The sequence below is a fragment of the Rissa tridactyla genome, chromosome 1 (genome assembly GCF_028500815.1).
Source record: "Rissa tridactyla isolate bRisTri1 chromosome 1, bRisTri1.patW.cur.20221130, whole genome shotgun sequence".
In the NCBI taxonomy this organism is placed as follows: domain Eukaryota; kingdom Metazoa; phylum Chordata; class Aves; order Charadriiformes; family Laridae; genus Rissa; species Rissa tridactyla.
This window is the reverse complement of record NC_071466.1, coordinates 151,775,303-151,794,474: the sequence shown is the minus strand read 5'-3', so window position 1 is coordinate 151,794,474 and position 19,172 is coordinate 151,775,303. Positions and strand designations below refer to the sequence as shown.

The window sequence follows — 19,172 nt, the reverse complement described above, 5'->3', positions numbered from 1 at the left end:
CTCACGCTGTTACACTCAGTCTGATCTTCAGAGAGAAACTGGAAGCAGAACCCAGATACTCTTAATCCGATAACAGCTGAGGCATCTGTTCTGCTGAAAAGGTATGTGCCGCGAGAGAATCACCATTATTGTTTAACAGTATGGTGTCTATGACACATAGTTTAATCTGATTTTGCCGGGATAGGTAGAGGAACACACACAGATACTACTAAGCAGTTCATATAATACCAGAAATGTAGAGCAGAAAAAAGCAAAGCCAACACAATCATCTGATGACTCTAGGCTTTTTTGGTTCATGAATTATCTGGGAGCAGGCTGTGCTTTTCTGCAATTTGGTTATCTTTCTTTTGGCAAATGTATTTGCCCTGTATACATATCTACTCACGCACACATATAACTCCATATATATAAACACATAATTATGTATATGCATATATTATAGATGTAAAATACATAAAATAGAAATCCTCCTCACTATCTTGTTCATTGGCAGCTTGCTGTGCCGGCTTGAACAGTGTTTGCTAGTACTGATTGGAAGCACAGGTCAGAGGGTCAGCTTCTATCCTCTGATTAGATAAGGCAAGTCCTAGCATGGGATTTCTGAGGACCAAAAAGCCTTCCCTCTGCGAATACTGTGCAATTCAGACAAAAGAATAAGCATTCCCTGTTAAGTATGGTTACAGAATGGACTGAAAGTAAATAAAGATTTCCTGTGTCATTTTGGGGAGCTCCCCACATCAGTAGCAGCCCTGGAAATGTGGGGACAGGGCAGCATCCTCACAGCTTTTCTCCTTGTAGAAGGTGGGGGAGAAGCAACCAACGGGGGCTAGACCTTTCCTTCGGTGGCACTGCACTGCAGCCAGGCAGAGGCCATGTGCAGGACACCTGGAGCCAAGGAGAAATCAAAGCATGGTGCTAAGAATAACTGTGCTTTGCGTTGAGCTTCTGGGCTAGGCCAACAACATGCTGCTCTTTGCTCGGGGCTTCATTTGAGATTTGGCCCTCCACATTCGCTTTTTCTGTGTCCTAACTTGGGAATAAACTTGTTTGTTAGAACAGCTGCAGAAAATCAACTCGTAAAGGGCACTGAACGAGCGACAAATGCAGGTATTTCATTTGAGGAAATGTGGACAGATGATACACTGAGATATTCAACGAGCTCTGCATAAAGCTCAAGGGAAATATCCAGAGTAACAACAATGCTTTGCATTTCTATAGTGCTTGCCTTTGGCAGCTCTCTGGGAGCTTGCAAACATTAATGAATTCACAGAGGCAGAGATTCAGAGAGCATAAAGGCCAGAAGGGACTTTAGATCATCCAGTCTGACCTTCTGTGTGTCGCACGCTACTTAGAAAGTGCGCGGAAAAGAACCACAAACATTATTTGAGGGTGGCAGAAAATGCCTTGCTGTGAAAGGCTTAAAGAGCTCAATCTGTTTAGTTTATGAAACAGAAAATAGAGAAGTTATACTGTAGAAAGTCCAACAGTGAGGGTTTACATGCAGCTATGACGAATCTTCCAGAAGGGCATCTACCTTTGATTTAAAAAACATTAAAGAGATGAAAAAAAAACCTTTTCCCTTGGTACCTTACTACAATAACTATTCATGCTCACTGTTAGCATTCATGCTTAATATCTCATTTGAATTTGTTTGGTTTCCTGTCACAGGTTTTTGTTATGCTTCTTCCCCCTAGATTAAAGAAAAGAAATTCAGAAACCAGCATCTCTCCCTGTGAAGGTACTTTATACTCTAATCAAATAATCTCTCAGTCTTCTTTTTGGTAAAATAAGCAGATTGAGTTCATAAAGTCTTTTTCTGTAAAGCATTTCCTCACCTCTGGAACAACACTGTAGCCTTTTGTTGTACTCTTTCCAATTTTTCCTCCTCCTTTTAGAAGTATGCTCCTCATCCATCAAAGTCTGTGCTCTGTATTGCCATACAATAGTAAATATCACCTTTCCCTACTCCTCCCCACCAAACACTCGCTAGGCTGTGTGAGCATTGTTCCCACTTCAAAGATGAAGGCATATGGAAATGCTAGGGCAAAATCCTAACAAGTCGTTTTGAGGGAGCCAGACTATGGGAGACTCATAACCACCTTTATAGTCGTATAAATTCACTGGATTTTAAACAAGAGTCTCCAGATTTATCCAATTCTTGCCAAGAGAAAAATCTAGACCTTTATTTAAACTGATAGTCCCTTCCTAGCAGTCTCCACTTTCTCATCCATTCATGGTCTCATATGGTTATCTTTCACATCTCTCCCACTGGACATAAATGTCATTGATTCTCCAGTTATTCTTTCTCTCCCTCTTATTTTCATCCTCTTGTGACTGATCATCCCCTTTTCGGCGACTGCCTCTGACCAGCTGCTTTTCAGATTCTCCCTTCTCTGATCTCCTCAACTGTCACTTCTCAGCTGCCACAAAACACGCCAGCCCCCACATCCCCATCTGCTTTTTAAAGGCTTGTTATCATAAGCAGGGGCTTCTCCGCTCACTCTTCTTTATTTTGGAAAACCCAAATCAATCAAGAGAAACCACCACACTGTCAAAGGCTAAGAGAGAGGTTAAGGTCAGCCCTAGCTTCTGGCCTTCCAGGTGCTGTGATGGGCATTTCAGCTGCATTAACCAGCATATTTTTATTCGGTCATGACTAAAATCACGGAGTGTGTGAATTTTACAGGAAAAAGGCCCAGCCTTGTACCCAAAGGGAGTGCTGCGGTAAACGGGGAGTGCCCTGAGTGACCACCCCACAGTTTGCTTGCTTGCTAGTAATTGTACTGTGGCATGGTGAAACAAGAGACTTCAGCTGTTCCCTAGTGATGGAGAAGGGACTGGAGGCTAGCAGAGTCTCACCTCTCTATTCAAGGCACCACCACCTTCTTACAGACTTTTCAAGCTCCAGCTTAAACCCGTTTGTCTCTTTACCTCAGATTCCAGCTAAAGCTGCATTACCCTAACAGCTAGAAACCCTCTTCTAGTTTTCCATCCTAAATATTTTGATGGCCTATCTATACTACACTGTCTTCATAAAGCCATGTGCTTTGGTTTAAACATTTCCTTAAAGATCCATTTATTACAGCAATCCCATCCACTTCAGCCTCAGTTGCATGTGGTTAAACAAGCTGGGTTCTCTCGTGCTTCTCTCATGAAGTCAGGCTTCCCTTTCCTCTCATCATCTTTCTGTCCCGTCTGTACCTGTCTCAATCTGTATTCCTTTGCCCAAAACTGTAACATAAACTAGAAGAGAGGTCTCACAGGGCTTTGTGTAGGAGCACCAATGCATCCCCATTCCCACTGGAAACACCTCTCCAGGTACATTCTAGGACAATGTTTGTTTCAGCCACAACTGCATCACAGATCTCTCGCCACCATCCTACCATCACCTAATACAGAAGTTCTCAGCATTTTTCTCCTGAGCTTTCTCAGGATATGTTTACCAGTGAATCTACCCAGATGCCTTTCAGCAAGGACCTCAGGATGGAACGACAAAGGTTCCCTGAATTTTGTGTGGGCATCAGGGGGCAATATAGCCTACACTGAGGATCCTTACTGAGACTCGGCAAAATGGGCCCAACAGTTCCCAGAAGACAAGGGCTGCCTCTAGTCCTGCTTGCTGTGCTCTCCGCCAGTTCTCACAGAGTTCACAGCTTACAGAAGATTTCTAATATTAGTTCTCAAGCATATGACCTTGTCTGTCGTACTACTGAAATTCATTCTGTTTCTGGTACTCCTGCCAAGGTCAAATAAGGCTTTCTCTACAATATCCTGGTCCTTCCCTGAACTAGCAATGCCTTCTAGTGTTGAATCATCAGGACACATCCTCACTACTCATTGCTCTCTGAGTCAGGGTCTCAGGTTAACGTCAGCAAAGACTAATCCCATGGCTGACCTTGGGAGAGTGCTACAAGTAACCTTTTCCTAGACTTTGATTGATAGGTGATTTTGCTGCTGCCATCTTTCCAGACTGGCTCCTACCTCCCTGCCCCTTACAACCCCTCTTCGTTTCCTGATGTCCTCCAGTTTAACTAATTGTTTCTTATGTGGCACTATATCAAGGGCTTTACTGAAATACAGAGATGAGACCTTTGAAATTTCTTTTGCCTTCCAAGAAAACAATCATTTGAAAGAAAGCTATTAGGTCAGTCTGGTATGGTCTAGCATTGATAGAGTCATATTGCCTGGCTCCCTTTTCCCCTACTGTTTGGTAATAATTGTACTTTCCTTCGAGGTCTCCTCTAAAGTGCTACAAACATGACAGAGGTCACACTTACAGGTCTGAGACTGGCAAACTTATTTCTCCCCTTTCCTTAGCCCTAACTGCTGAATTTTCACTTTTCTAGCCTGCATGGAGACACCACTGTGGGTAGAGTTGAAAAAAACCATCCTTGCTATAAGCTTGGGGCTGGAGGGTACCCACGCCCAGCACCGTGAGCACACTAAGCGGCTTGAGCTCCTTATTCCCAGTCATTAGCTTGTTTCTTTCCCCAAGGACTGTCCTTATCAATAACTTGGGTGCAGAGCCCTCTTTGATTTTGGCTCAGACCATTGTCTCCTTGATCTTGACTTCACTTTTAGTGCCCAGAAATGTCCTTACTTCTTCTTATCTTTTTTTTTTTTTTTTAAAATAGCTGAAGAATCTTTTGCTGTTTGTTTTAATCTCCTTTGCAAGGTCTAACTCAGCTTTATTTGTAAGCAATCCTCACTTCAGCCCTACATTTCCTGACCTCTAAGACACAGCTTTCTTTGCTATCTGTTCTTTTTCCATTCCACATAGGCTCTCTGCAGAGCCAGCTTAAGGAGACTAAGTAGTTGCCTGTGGTGGCAGACAGATGGAGGGCAACAGAATCAGGCATCACCATTTACTGACTCCTCCCAGAAATGTGGGCTCCACAGCGTTCCTGAAAGCTGAACTGCCCCCTCCCCAGGCTCTAGAATTTGCACTGCTGCCTGTCAAAGCATTGCCAAGAGCCAGCAGCAGACCACCCCTCCACACACCCTGGGCACGCTGTGTTGTCCACATCTTGCCTATCTATCTCCTGTGCACACAACATCTCTCCCCTGCCTTCCCACTGCCTTGGGAAACCCTAGCGCTTCCCAGGGCTTCTGGGAAAGGGCTCCCAGCCAAGCGTTCCCACAGGCAGAAGCAGGACAGCCACCTTCCAACTATCCTTTCCTCTCATGCCCTCCACGCCTCACCACCCAACAGTGGGCCCATACCCATTGCAAACTACCCCACATCCAGCACCTCTGCATGAAGATTTGCTGATAGTCTTTGTACAGAGAAAAGATAGGGACGAAAAAAAGAGAATGGCTATCAGTAGAGCCTCTGCACAGCACAGATGGTGAGAGTACAGCATATGAGCATTAGGGAGGAACAAGGAATATTTCTGGGAATATAAATAAAGCTCTACGGAAACTGTTCTCATCTCATAGTTGACCCTCCTTTGAGCAGGAGGCTGTCTAAAGACCTCCTGAGGTGCCTTCCAACCAGAATTATCCTATGAATGGCCTTCTGTATCCCAGTGAGGGAAAGGAGGAGAAGCAAAAGGTCTTACGAGGGGAAGAGCTGGTAGCAGGAGTCCCTTACATAGCCTTAAGATGAGGAGATTTGTGCCTTAAGTGGATAGGCAAGGCAGGAGAAGAGGAACTCAGGAAGGAAACAGGCTGAATTTGGTGGTAAAAGGAACGTGTCTTAGGAGTAGACTGGAACTGTCCTCAGATCTGCTAAGTTTCTGTGGTTGTCACACCCTGCTAAACTTGTCTGCTTGTGCCTTGGCTGAATTTAAGACAAACCATCTCAGAAGACATTTCCTACAACCTCCTCTGCTGTAATATTTACCCTTTTCATCCCTACATCTACGGACTGCTTCTGTGATCCCTTTCACCGGCTTCTCACATGACTTTGCTCCTCTGCTGAACTATAGGTCTTAACACAGGTCATGACATCGATTATACCTATGGCCCTTGCATGGACAACACTGTTTTCCTCCATGTACTTTAGATGCACAGATGCAGGCCATTGTGGGGGGACACATGCGAGTGAGGCAATGCACTGGCCTTGCAATCACACAAGATTTAGGTTTGCACCCTACTTGGTCAGAGTGTTAATGCCACTTGCTTGCCAGCCTGTGGATCTTCACACAGCTCCAAATGGAAGGTCCTGGCCCATTCAGGACCCTCGCAGTTCGTCGGTTCCCTGAATACTCAGTGCATATTGACAGCCTCTACACACTGGGTACTCTTCTGTGTCCACACAGATTACTCATGTACTTACCAGTGTGCATACGCAGAAAACACTGGTTACACAGGCAGACAGGTACCACAGCCACACAACGCACTGCAGAGAAACTGTACACGCAAATACACACACGTATGCACAAATCCCCTCACACCTCGTGCATCTACACGTACTCTACATACAATATGCTCCCACTGGCCCATGTGGCCCCGGGCAGAGATACAGGTCCCTGCTGATGCTGGCTAGGTAGGAGTTAATGCAAAAGAGGCTGGGAAGGAAATTAAAATTAAAAAAAAAAAGTTGAAAGCCCAGGACATGATTCTTCTCCTATCACATCTGTGAATCCTGGAGCGCGAGAGTAATTGTCTGCAATGAGTCAGACCAAAAGGCACAAGGAAATGGTTGCCATGACAACCCGCGCACTGCTCTAATTCGGCTCAGAATTAAAATGATATCAAATAATTTGCAAGCAAAGGGAACACGGCAAAGGCGCCGGGTGCCAATCTAAAAAATCCAGCTATATGCAAACCTCTCCTGAGCCAGTGTCAAGGGCTCTTTTCCCTTCAAGCGTGACAGCCATGGCAATCAGAGGAGCTATAGAGGCGACAGTGATGGATAGCCTTAGGCTGGAAGATTTCTGCTACGCACAGGCAAGAACAGGCTCCTGGTCTGGAGCTTCAGCCTGGAACAGGCTCCAGGACAGAGGATGTCCCAGAGGGGTGCCTAACAAGACCCCACAAGAGAAATCACATTGCTTACAAGTTGTTATGGTGTCCTATTGAGAAAATACCCTGAAACAGCTGGTGAGGGCAGGGTCCGGGCACAGGCACCCACTCACAGCGGGAGCTCTGTGCTGGGCAAAGTGATACCCACACGGGCTGAGGAAAGAAGGGCTGATTCACTTAATGTTTTTTTCCCAGTAAGCGGTGCAGCCTGCAAACTCCGTCACTCAGCTGAGGCTACAAGAAAATATTCATTACACAGAACTGGCTATTGTCCTCATTTTTCCCCCAGCCAAGGGCTCATCCCCAAGGCAATAGGTAATGTTCACACATACAGGGAGGAGGCATGATCCCTGTGCTGAAGATCTTACAGCCTATGCAGAAAGCAGATACACCTTGGAAGGAAACGAAATTGCTTATGTCCAGCCAGGGTGGGCAGAATGCTATGGAAGGTGTCTCACATACCTATTTTTAGCATTCTTTTGGGGATAAAATAAATGTATTTGAGCCCCATGTCACCAGTTACTGTCTAGGCATGGAGACATCTATATGGAGTTTTGCAGGCAGATGCTTGTTCTTTCTGCCTGTTCACTGACCTGGCTAGAGGATAACCAGTTCTGAACAGGGAAACATGTGGTCCCAGCACTAATACCAAACCTCAGCAAAAGGCAGAGTTTGTAAGATCAGAGCCAGTGCAAAATAAGGCAACCACTTCACTTTTGTCTGGCTCATAGAATAGCTTGTGTCTGCCCCACACAAAATGCTTACAGGTCTCTCCCCTAAGGCTCAGTATGTAAAGCAGAATGCAATGGATGTCAGACAGGCAGATGGATGGATGAAGGATGCAAGAGACACTGGTTTTGGCACACTAATGGCACCGTGTAATGTTGATACCCCGGCCCGCAGACTATTGGCTCACCACTTAGGCCAGCCAAATGTGTACTGACTGGTAACAGCCTCCAGACAGGTATCCTGAAAGGTGGAGAATGCATGGCTGCTGTTAGTACTAAAATCATCACTATCTCTGCCTTACTGAGTGCCTCTAACACTTTCTGTGACTGAGCTCCAAGGCACAGCCCCTTCAGATGTCTCTCATTTTGTCAGATCAAAGGGATGCCTGAGAAACTGCTTGGGCTCTTGGGATTGCCAGGAGGGAATGGCATCAGGCAGAAACCAGACGTAGCAGGTGATGGGCTGAAAATGAGGTGAGTCTTCTTTCTTTCTACCTGTGCTACCACTGGATGCAGGAGAGACTGTGATTTCCATAAAGGCACCCAGGTGATGCCTTGGGAGCTCACAAAAGTCCCTGTGCTAGGACAATGTTGGCACAACCTCCATCATTAAAAGAGGGGCAGCATTCCTTCTGAATACCGCAGCACACATTCAAGAGATCAGCTGCTCTCAGGTTTTGTATGGGTAACATTATGCTGCTTTACAGGCCAGTCTAGTGAAATAATTTTAATTCTCCAGCTTGGATGCAGCTATTCCTATGTAAAAGGTGCTTATGCTATTGTTGCTTATTTACGTGCATTTTAGCAGCTTCTACAGGTGCAGCTGTCCCTTTCTAGAGAGGAGGTTGAAATGTTTTATCCAACCAAGCAAAAAACTGTAGGAATACAGAATTGTGAGTAGATTAGTTTGAAAAGATGCCACAGCAACAGAACTGCTGAAAAAGCCACCTGCACCTCCTCTCTTTGCTTGCTGGTAACAGGCAGCAGGTAGCCAAAACTGGGGACCAAGGAAGAGGATGGAGAGACATCAAGCTGGCCTGTAATCACTTTTCAAATGAAGAGCTTCCGTCAGAATGACAGAGGTTGGATTTTAACCAGCAGTATAATGGCAAAATTACTTCCCGTTATCTATTTTTCAGACTGATTGATTTCAAATACTTTTGAAAAAAAAAAATCAAAGCTTTTTTGAAAAACTACTCCTGCTGTGAGTACAGAGCCCTTCTGAAAATACTGGCCTTAATAACTCAGTGTCCCAAAATCCTTTCTGTAAAATAGAGACAGTACTTCTCTCGCCCTTCTTTGAGCTTGCCTGGGACTCTCCCCAAATACATCTGTATATACTGTTGTCATCATGGGATAACGATATCTCTGTGGTCCAACCACTGCAGATAAGTACTAACAGTAACTTTGAATATAAACACAGGAGAGAGGTGTCATATAAAATAAACCTGCATCTCCTAAGTGCCCCTTTGGATTTGTTTTATTGGGCACCATGGAGCCTGCGCGTGCCCCATGGTTTGTTGGTATCGGCTGTCTCCCATCCCTGAGACACGACAACCATGGCAAGGAACCTGATGGGAAGAAACACCCACCTGACCCTGTTGGGACTGGCAGCCAGCTGACAACCACATAACTCCAACAGCAAGAAGGTCAGGCAATGAAAGAGACGTCATACACAGCCCAAAGTGACAGCTAAACTCCTGTACAGATTCCAGCAGTTTCACTGGGGCTTTAAATCACTAAAAGCTTCTGTCAGCAACTACATGTGATTTTTGCTGTGCAACCCCTGAGGACCAGAAAGCCCCAGGCTACTGACTCACGGGAGGGAGCAGATGACAGTGCTATCTGGGGCAGGACTTGGCTTGGGGAGAGTGCCATCACAATTCCTTATTTTTCATTTCCAACAAAATTAGTGTGCGTGAAAGGTACTGGACTGACATCCCAGGAGAATAGTTGCCTTCTAATTAATTATAATTAATCATCCAGGCATTACTTAATGTTTGCATAGTGCTTTGAAGTGCCAAAGCACAATATAGCAAGTAGATATTATTAATTCAAAGAAACAGGTATAGCCAAAGCCAAGGGTAGGTTTGCCTGTGTGGCTTCCCACCAAAGAGACCACACCAACTCAGCTTGCACAAGTGAACCCTGCCTTGGCTCCACAATGTCCTCCAAGAGACCTGTGGGTACCTTGAACTCTTTGTGCATCCCCCTCGTGCCCCAGGTACAGGGGCTTGGCCCACAGGGGTAAGAGAGGGATGGGTGAAGGGAAGAGAGTACGGCAGGGCAGAGGACACCCCTTTTCCCTCCAGAATTTGGCCACCTCCCCACCTGTCCTTGTGTGGAGCAGCATCTCTAATGGTGAGAGGAGCATCTCAGACTCTCCCCAAACCCATTCTGAGACTCCCTACTGAGCTAAGCCAGACCGACACGGGAGGAAGGAAGCCCTTGTACTCCCCCCCAGCCCCATCCCTGTTCTCAGCCCTCCAGCCTGGCTGCTTTCTAATCCCAGCTGACTGCTCCCTCATTCCCTGACAGCATCCAGGCCTGTGTCATCTTTCTGGACATCTGATTTTACCAATTCTCCTTTCTCTGCCTTGGCTGGGGACTGCTATTCAGCTGCCAGAAGAAAAGGGGCCCAATGCTCCCTGTCACTAGCGTCCTCCCCACAGGGGCACTGGGGGTGCTCCCTCCCCTCAGACATGGCTGTAAATCCCAGAGCTTAATTTTTCACTGCACGAATAGCGAAGAGTTCAGAGTGCTCATAAATCCCCCCCGAGCACTGTCAAGTCAAACAAGTGACAGTAACGATCAGTGGCAGAATGACAGGCCAGTTCATACCACTTGCACTTTTATAGGGGCACTTAAAAAGTCTCCGTTGTTCCCCTTTTACAGAACTGTGACTGCATTTATCCAGAAACTACAAGCCTACCAGATATTTGGCTTTCTGGGAACCAGTGCTGGGTAACAAACTTCTGGTAGTATCCTAACTCTAAATGAACATGGTATCAATCCCACTGAAGGCTGATGCCATCAGAATAACAATAACAACCATCTGCATCCCATTCTGCTCTAATTGCCTCTTGCTGTGTCTCCATTCAATCCCCTTCATTCCTCTCTCTCACGCACCCAGGATGGTATTGCAGTACTGCCCAGCATCATTTGTGCTGCAGCCCCCACTGTGGGGTGAAGTCCCCTAGAGTCAGGTCCCAGACACCCAGGATGGTTATATTAGTGGGAGGGGAGATGAAGAGAGACCTACATCCTTACTCTCAAAGCTGCTATCCTCAAAATCAAATACTATTGCAATAGGTAGTGTGACCACAATTATTTCATTTTTCAGTTTTTCAAATGACTGCTGGTCTGAAAGATTCAGATGATGAACCTAGTCACTATTGGAAACAAAGCAAACGGTAACATAGATATAGCACCTTTTTGCTTCCTGAAACCTCCAAAACATGGTGTAAACTTACATCCAAGCCAGCAGACAGGACATATCTCGGCAAACCCTTGCACTCCTGCTGAAGTCAATGGAGGCTACAGCTGGGGGCCTGAAGGACTTGGACCCTTTGGGAGAAATTATTTTCCTCATTGCCGTCATGCTGCCCATACTTTGGATGAAATATGGATAGTTTTCATCAATGCATAAGAAATGGGGAATGAAGAACACCCAGCTGTATGTACTATGTGTGGAAGTAAGCAGAAGATGCTTGTGGTCAGGTGACCTAACGTGCAGGCTAGTGACAGGGACCGTGGTACCTTCAAGGAATGAAAGCAATTGAGAATTCATTTCTGTTTCTCAACTTCTGTGGTTACCAGTGAGGAAACTGGTTTGTTCTGTATCATTTCCACAAATGACAGAATTTTTACCTTATTGTTATTGTTTTAACATTATTTCTTTCCCTATCTTCTGCTGCTTTCTCCACCCTCCTCTTCCCTCTGCAGAGGATCCTGCCCCTTCACAGCATGTCCACACAGACAGTCAATTCAGCATTCAGCATAACTGAGGGGGTGGAAATCTCCACACGGGTTATGAAAAGTGCTGCTAACAGAAGAGAAATGGCTCTGTCAGGGGCAGATCCTCCTGCCACTTGTTCTTGCTCCAACAATTCCAGCCAGAAGTTTCCTTCCTTGTATTTATGCTGAGTGCCAAATGAACTGCTTGTGTGCTTCTGCTCTAACTCACAGGTCAGGAAAGGGAAGGAAAAGAACCATGAAAAATAATCTTTCTTTTCTAAAAAAAAGGTTTTTTCTCCTCCCAAATTCATGCATAGAAAAATGCAAGTGTTGCACAGAGACTCTTAGTTCGGTTTCAATTCTATTTCATTCTCGGCTGGGTATATTCATACTAGTGCCAGTTAGTATCAGTATTGAGAGCAGTTTCTATGACCCAAGCACCTAGTTCACATGAACTTTACTGAAACCAACTCTATTTCACTGGGGTCTGTTGACAGACTTCTTGATAATTTTCTGGCTTTGGGTTTGAAATGGTGATTTGTTAGTGAAAAGTGCTATTTCATAACAGCCCTCCTTCAGCTTATAAATATTTTCTCAATGCCCAGGTGATACTTAAAGAGTACCACTCTCAAATGGAACTCACTGAAAGCCTGGAAATTAAGGAACGCTTCATCAGATGAAGTTAAACTGCCATAGTTTTACTGACCAGTAGTACTGAAGACCATTCATTGTATCCTGCCTGGCCCCGGCAAAAGCAATGGCTGACACTCTGATATGAAGGTATCTGCTATATGGCCTTCTCTCTACCAGATACACCTTTAACAAAGTCATTGGTATCTATTCTACTCGTTCCTTCCGCCATACAGAACTTCATTAACCCTAGACATTCTTTCACAAGAAGCTTTGCATCTCAGCATGCTTCTGGTGACAATTACGCCATTACCTGTTCCATCAATACCTTCCCTTAGTCAATGCTTCCAGGTCTGAAAAAAATTCCACTGAGCTACATCTTCTCTTACCCAAATACTCCTACACAGAGCATTTAAGTTGGACATGATGCCAGCTTTATTGATTAATGTTGCTTTGCTTCGTTAAATGGCTGCTCTGTTTCACTTCTGAGTTTACTGTACTTCCGTAAAGGCTGAAGCAATTGCTGCAGAAAACAGTAAAGCTTCAAAAGCTTTGGGATCCTGTTGGAAATAATGTACTTCATGAATTTTCCAAAAGTAGACGCAAGGTCTACTGAAGGTTTGCCAAAAGGGGTTTAAAGCTCAGATACAAAGGTAAGTTTGGCAATCTATATGTCTGAGTTGGAAATCCAGCAACAAGCCCATTCATTCCACCAGCAAAAGTTATTTTTCGGCTCACATAACAATGAAGATGCATGAACATGCTGTTCTTCCAAAAACCAAAAGTGTCTCCTGCAAACAATTCAAAATCTGCAAGGACTTCTCAACCTGCTCATGCTCCAGAGAAATAGTCTCAAACTACAAATTCACCAGCATTGAAAATGGGAAGTTTCCATTCAAACAGCCAGTTTCCCTTTTGAAAACCTATCAACCATTCAGTACCTGCTCTAATATTCTCTGTTTGGCCTAGTTTTCAACATCACAAGCTATTGTGGCTCCCGTCATTTCCCTCGAATGACAAGCTAACAGCTCCCAGCTCCCACTCTCGATACAAGATGTAACCATTTCATTCAAGATAAAACGAGAAAACAGAATGTCCTACCTGCAGCAATACCCATCTTCCCATCCACAGACACAGCCACAGCCGTGCTCACTGTCACCACTTTTGGTAGGCCACCTCCCTCTGTCAAGACACAAATACAGCAGGTTTGGTTAGCTTACAACCAGAGAGGAGTAAAACGCGGCAGGAGCAGCTTGCTCACACACTTTCACACCCAGGCCAGTGCGTATGTATGCCTCAACCCTGAAACACCCAAGGAGCTGGAGGACTGCATCTTTCAAGACACATAAGCAACCTAAGGGGCTTTGAGTAGATTTTTTTTTTTCTTCTAGATAATGTCCCATGAAAAAAGTAGCATCCTCAGCGCAAAATGTAAAGGACTGGCCTCCTCAATTTTGGGCATGTAGAGCTTAGGCCAGAAAGCTGCTCTGCTTCATGCACCAGCTAAACTCTGTAGACAGAGGAGAAGCAGGACAGGTAATTCTGACACCGACTCTTGCACAGCAAAGGCCAGGCTTACATCTAGCTCTGTTACCCGAGCCAGGCCAGCACCACAAACTGGAGAGACAGACAGCACTTCCAGGTACCTCCAGGGCGCACTCCATTTTAGAAACAAAGTCTTCTGGGACTTTGATGCCTAAACTCTGTTGTGCTCCAGGGTGTCCTGATTATCCTTTAGCTGCTGCTTTAAGCGTCCTGTAGGTCCTGTGTCACATCTGCCAGCCCCGTGCAGATTTCTTAGCTCCCACAGGGCATTTAAAATAGCATGGCTGGATAGGTTTAAGCAACTGGACCCCACCTCCCTGCTCTTTGTTAGTGCAGTTGTTTCAGCCTGCAATTATCCATGTGACAGATTCCATTTCAGTATTTTTTTTTTAAAGCGATTAGATTAGCTTCAGCTGGGGCACCTCTTTTGGAACTGCCAGGGGACAGTCTGAAGGTCAGCGTGATCGATCTAGCCTGCAACTGATTCCCTCCTTGTGTGCTGTACGGAAATCTCTTGCTCAGACAGATGGGTCAGGGATTCTTTCCTTCCCAAGAGCTACAGCATTTGTCACTGCTTTCCATTTCTGCAGTCATCATTCTTGTTGGTACCCAGCATGTCCTGAGCACAATTCTGCGTCTACCACAGTTTAGCCTGGAGTCTCTCACTCATTTTTTCTGACTGAAGCAGACTAACTTGCTCCAGGATGTCAGAAACAGTAAAGTCCTTGTGAAACAAATACCCAGCCAACTTATGCTCACGTGCCTTTAGCCTAATCCTGTCTTTATGGTGAACTCCAAATTTCTTGCTCTCCCTAAGACAGAACAAATAAGCAAAATATGTTTTGCAACCCTAGAAAAAAAAAAAAAGACAAACAACAAAAAAAACCCCAAACCCAAACACCCAACACGTGAGAGATCTGGGCTGCAAGAACAGTTCTACTTGACTTGCAGGGTTTTCCCTGCTGTCTTCTCTCTGAGACTTTTGGACGCTGGAAGGAGGTGCCCTGGATAAACCATTCTCTGCTGGTTTCCTTCCCCAACAGGAAGGTTTCAAGCTTTTCCCTCTTACGTGAGGAGAAGTACATCTGCCATGAAAACCCCTTGTTACAGGGCGGGCATGTAGAGTTGTGTGGAAAGCATGAAAGGGGGACTTCAGCATGTAGTCATCAAGAATTCTGTAAGAAACCGGATGGCCTGTTCTGGCCAAAAGGTGGGGCACCCTGCTTCATCAGATGTCAAGGAAGGGCCTGGAGTCTTCTCTGACAGTGAAGCACCATGACTCAGAAGCACTGCATATTATTTCCTGGCTCTTCACAGGCATATCGTGTGATCTCATGGATTACAGTCTCTCTAAGACCAACTTTGTCTCTAAAGAGAGTAATATCTCCCTTATACTTTAGAGCATAAGGGCCAGGTACTACTTCTTACAACGTGCCTGTAGGGTTTCCAGGTGAATGGGGTCCCGGACTTGCTTGAAGCTTCTGACCAACAGCCATGTAATACAAAAAACAGTGGCAGCTGCTTGTGTTCTGCCTTTATCCATGCAAAACTACACGCCTTCTAAAAAAGCCACATCAAGACACAACCCCCATGTTTAGCCAGCAGTGATTACTGCGTCCTGGGTAACGGCTGCCTTAGGAAGCCCCACAAGGTGTCACTGCCTGGTTTTCTAACCCACACTCTATTCCAAAGAGCAAATGCCGTGGCATGCAGGGGAGTAAAAGATCCCTCCTGTCATGCCTCCCCCTCTCTCCACACTTGCCTTTAAGTGAGATGTATGGGTGCTGGACAGAGAGAGGCTTTTGTGGAAGGTTTGAAGTATTTTCTCTTTCCATTCCTTTCCCTTTACGTCCTAGTTCATATCTCTTGCCTCCCAGTCTGGTTTTCTCCTCTTTGCTACTTGCTTTCCCACCCACCAGCCTCCCACCACTGCGCCACAAAAAGCTTTAACAGCTAAAGTGCTGAGCTCCGTGACAGAGATGGAGTGCTAGGGGCCAGGGAGGAGCACAGAGGGGACTTCTACCTTCTGTGTAGGAGTCTCACATGAGTATTTTGTTTTGATTGTTTCTTTTTGGGCTCTTCTGCTCTCTTCCAGCCTTTGAGGAGCTCCTGGCTGTCCCTGCAAACTCTCAGGAACCAATACCCTAAGCAAGAGACACTGAAAAGCCACTCCTTGCTTACCTCTCGTGTTTGAGCTCCTCAGCTAGGCAAGAGGTGCCACAGTCTAGTAGCATGATGGTACAGGGAACCAATGAAACACCCAAGAGGAGGCTATGGAAAAATCCTCCTTTTTCCTCCATTGTCTTCCATAACAAACCCATCCTTTCCTGTCATAGGATGTGGTGATGGAAAAAAAATGACACCCTCTAAACTTAGACTTCCTGACTGAGTGCTTGCTGATTCCTAGCTGTTACTGTCATCCAGTTCTCCTGATGATCTTTTCTCCCAGGCCTAGTCACACCTACTTGTCTAATTCCTTCTGTGATACCTTTCACTTCCCCTGCTCACAGTTCATGTGTTCTCCAGCCCCACAAGTACCTTGTGATCCCCCACCTCTCGCCTTCCTAAATCCCTCCGTCTACGCAGGCCCTGCATTTCCATGTGTCCTTCACCTCCTCTGCAATCTCACGTTACGCAGCCCTGCCTGCCTTCCCCACAGCTTGTAGCTTGGTCTTTCCGCTGTGTCCAGTATCTTGGCCATGACCCCTCTGTGGATGGTGTGAAGATAACACCAAGAGGCCAGGTCTCAGCACTTCCCACCAGGAAGGAGGTGGCAATAAAGGGATGGAGATGAGCATGGCACGGGATGCAAGATGTGAAAAGCTTTTTCTTCCCCACTCCTCTGCCCTAGTGTTCAGGCTGGGGTTACCTGAATCTTCTTCTGAGACAATGCTGTAGATGAAGCTGCCGGGGGGATGCTCAGCCGCCCGGCGGTACCACAGAGGGAAGTGGTCCATGGTGAAGATACTTTCCTTGTCCTTCCGTGTCAGGAATTTCCTGCGAGGAGAAAACCCAGGGCAGCCTTTGTACACGGTATGGAGGAACAAGCGGTAGCCCACCTCGGGGCAATGCGGTGGGACCCCTGGGGTTGTGCACATCACCTGGGGCTTCACCCTGCAGCGGAGGGTGCTCGGGGGCGGGGGGGGGGGGGGGCAGGTAACCAAAACACACCAGTACAAGGAGCCTCACGGAGCATCCGTCACCCCGGGGCGGTTTGCAAGGCCTCCCCGTGTGGGGTCAGCCAGCGACCCCCGGAACGGGCTCAGCGCTCAGGCCCAATCCGCGGCACAAGCGCCGCCATTTTCCCCCTCAGCGCCCAGGGGCGCGGCGGAGGTTCCCCCGCTCCGCTCCCAGCCGCACCGGGGCCAGCGCCTCCGCCGGCTGCCCGCCAGGTGCCGCTGTTGCCCCGGCCGAGGCCCTCGGCGACGCCGCCACCGCCCGCCCCGAGGGCGGGCGAGGGGAGGCCGCGGGCCGGCAGCGGGTCGGTGGCAGCCGCGGCTTCCCGCGGTCTCCAGGGCTTTAGCGCCTGGGCAAGGCGGGAGGGAAGATGTCCCCCTTCACCGCCTGGGGCCTGGCAGGTTACGCCGTGAGGAGCAGGGCCAGGAGCGAGAAGGGAGGCATGGCGGGGCGTGAGCGGGTGAGCGAGGGAAGCCAAGCGGGCGGGTGGCCAGTTGAAGGCCGCTAATGACTGCGGGAGAATGGGGTGCAGGTGAGAAAAGGGAATTGGATAGTCTCCACCAAAACCAAACCAACAAAAAACCCACACCCAACACCAAAAAAACCCCCACCCCAAACCGAAGGTCATGCCACTGTGGCTAAATACTGAGCTCCTTGAGATGCAGCGACTGAAGTACTTGAGGAAACAGGTTCTCCTGAAGGCCAGAGGATGAGTCCTGAGGGCATGGCAAGTGGGTGCTCAGGAGACACCTCGTGAAAACCAGGTCATCGGCTTCCCTGGAGGTCCCTACGTCCTGCCTGACAAATCCCCTTTGTGTTCAGCCTCTTGTTTTGCTGTATTTTTTGACATAACAATGATTACTCGTTTATACAGTTCCTTCCTTACAGGGGATTCCAGAAGCGCCTCTCGTGTGACCTGTGTGGGTCTGTCACTGCAGCGTGGTGACTGCGGCTGCTTAAAAGCATTGGATGATGCTCCTAAATCGCCATATTAGCCTCCTGCAGCACATGTAATTTTCTCCCTTGTTGACAGAGCCTGGCTTACTTGGACTTATCCGTATTGCCTCAAAAACATGAAGAGTGTCACCTTCCAGGCACAGCAGAGCTCTCTGTCTTGAACCTGTGACTCGTGTTTGGGGAACTTGGAGACAATGAAACAGCTGCCAAGAAGCTAAAGACTACCACGGACACTGTCCCCTTCTGTTCCATCTGCTGGTGTGCCTCTGTCCTTTCTTACAGCAGTATGCACCAGCCTGCGTATTCAAAACGCAACAAAAATGCAAACTATACCCTTTCCATGTCAAAACCCTCCACTGAACACACACTTTTGCCTTGAGGGAGAGGACAAGAGAATGAATCATATATGACAGATGTCAGTCACATCACTTAATGCCTCACTGGAAGGCACTGGGATACTACTGCAATGTGGGCCGTGTAAAAGGCAAAACAGAATAAACCTGGAAGAGGAATTGAGACAGAAAGATCAAACCCAGCCAAGCTGGAATGTCACAGGGGCAGTGGAGTGCAGAGCGTCTGCACTACAAAATGATCCTGGGGATATATAGTAACTGTGGACATTTTCTCTGTTAGATGGCTGAAGTCGGGGAACGATTGAAGGTTTTCATTGAAATGAATGCACTTTGGGACAGTATTTTAAGAAAAACTCAGGAGAACTAGAGTAAGACAAAAGACCCCTACCCTGACTCTTGTAAATCAGCACCAATGCCATCAAGGTGTTGCTCCCCAAATACACTTTTAAGGCTGGTGGTGATTTCGTGCTGCCCCTTCAGAGACACTGAGAGAAACCCCTTAATGCAGTTTAGGGACTTACCTGTTGGAAATTTTCTCAGAGCCCACATATAGGGCACTCCTCATGAGACCAGCCCGGGTGCCCAGGAACGCCATCTCAACATCTGCCTCAGACTCCCTGTGAAACAGAAACGCAGAAGCAAACAGTTCTCAGAAGAACAGCCATCTCCCTGTCCCAGGGTGAAGGCCTTTCAAACTAGAAGCCACACCTGGAGACATTGGCTCCTCCCTGCTAATGGCAATAGGTTGTTACTGGCTAACAATTGGCAGGCTTTGACTTGTACCTAGAGTCACACTTTTGAAGTTTGCTGATTTAATTGTCTTGTAAGTAGACCATAAGTTCCTCTCCTGCTACCC

The 19,172-nt window shown here is 46.9% G+C and overlaps 1 protein-coding gene across 1 annotated transcript in view; it reads right to left on the bottom strand.

Moving 5' to 3' along the window:
• The window catches only part of CACNA2D4 (calcium voltage-gated channel auxiliary subunit alpha2delta 4), a 132,402-nt gene that overhangs the window by 56,496 nt on the left and 56,734 nt on the right, over nucleotides 1-19,172 (bottom strand). The window contains exons 26-28 of the mRNA XM_054214270.1: nucleotides 18,838-18,933; nucleotides 16,699-16,826; nucleotides 13,386-13,466 (exon numbers count right to left, since the gene is read on the bottom strand). Coding sequence (XP_054070245.1) covers nucleotides 13,386-13,466; nucleotides 16,699-16,826; nucleotides 18,838-18,933 — 305 coding nt within the window. The remainder of the gene's footprint in view (nucleotides 1-13,385; nucleotides 13,467-16,698; nucleotides 16,827-18,837; nucleotides 18,934-19,172) is intronic.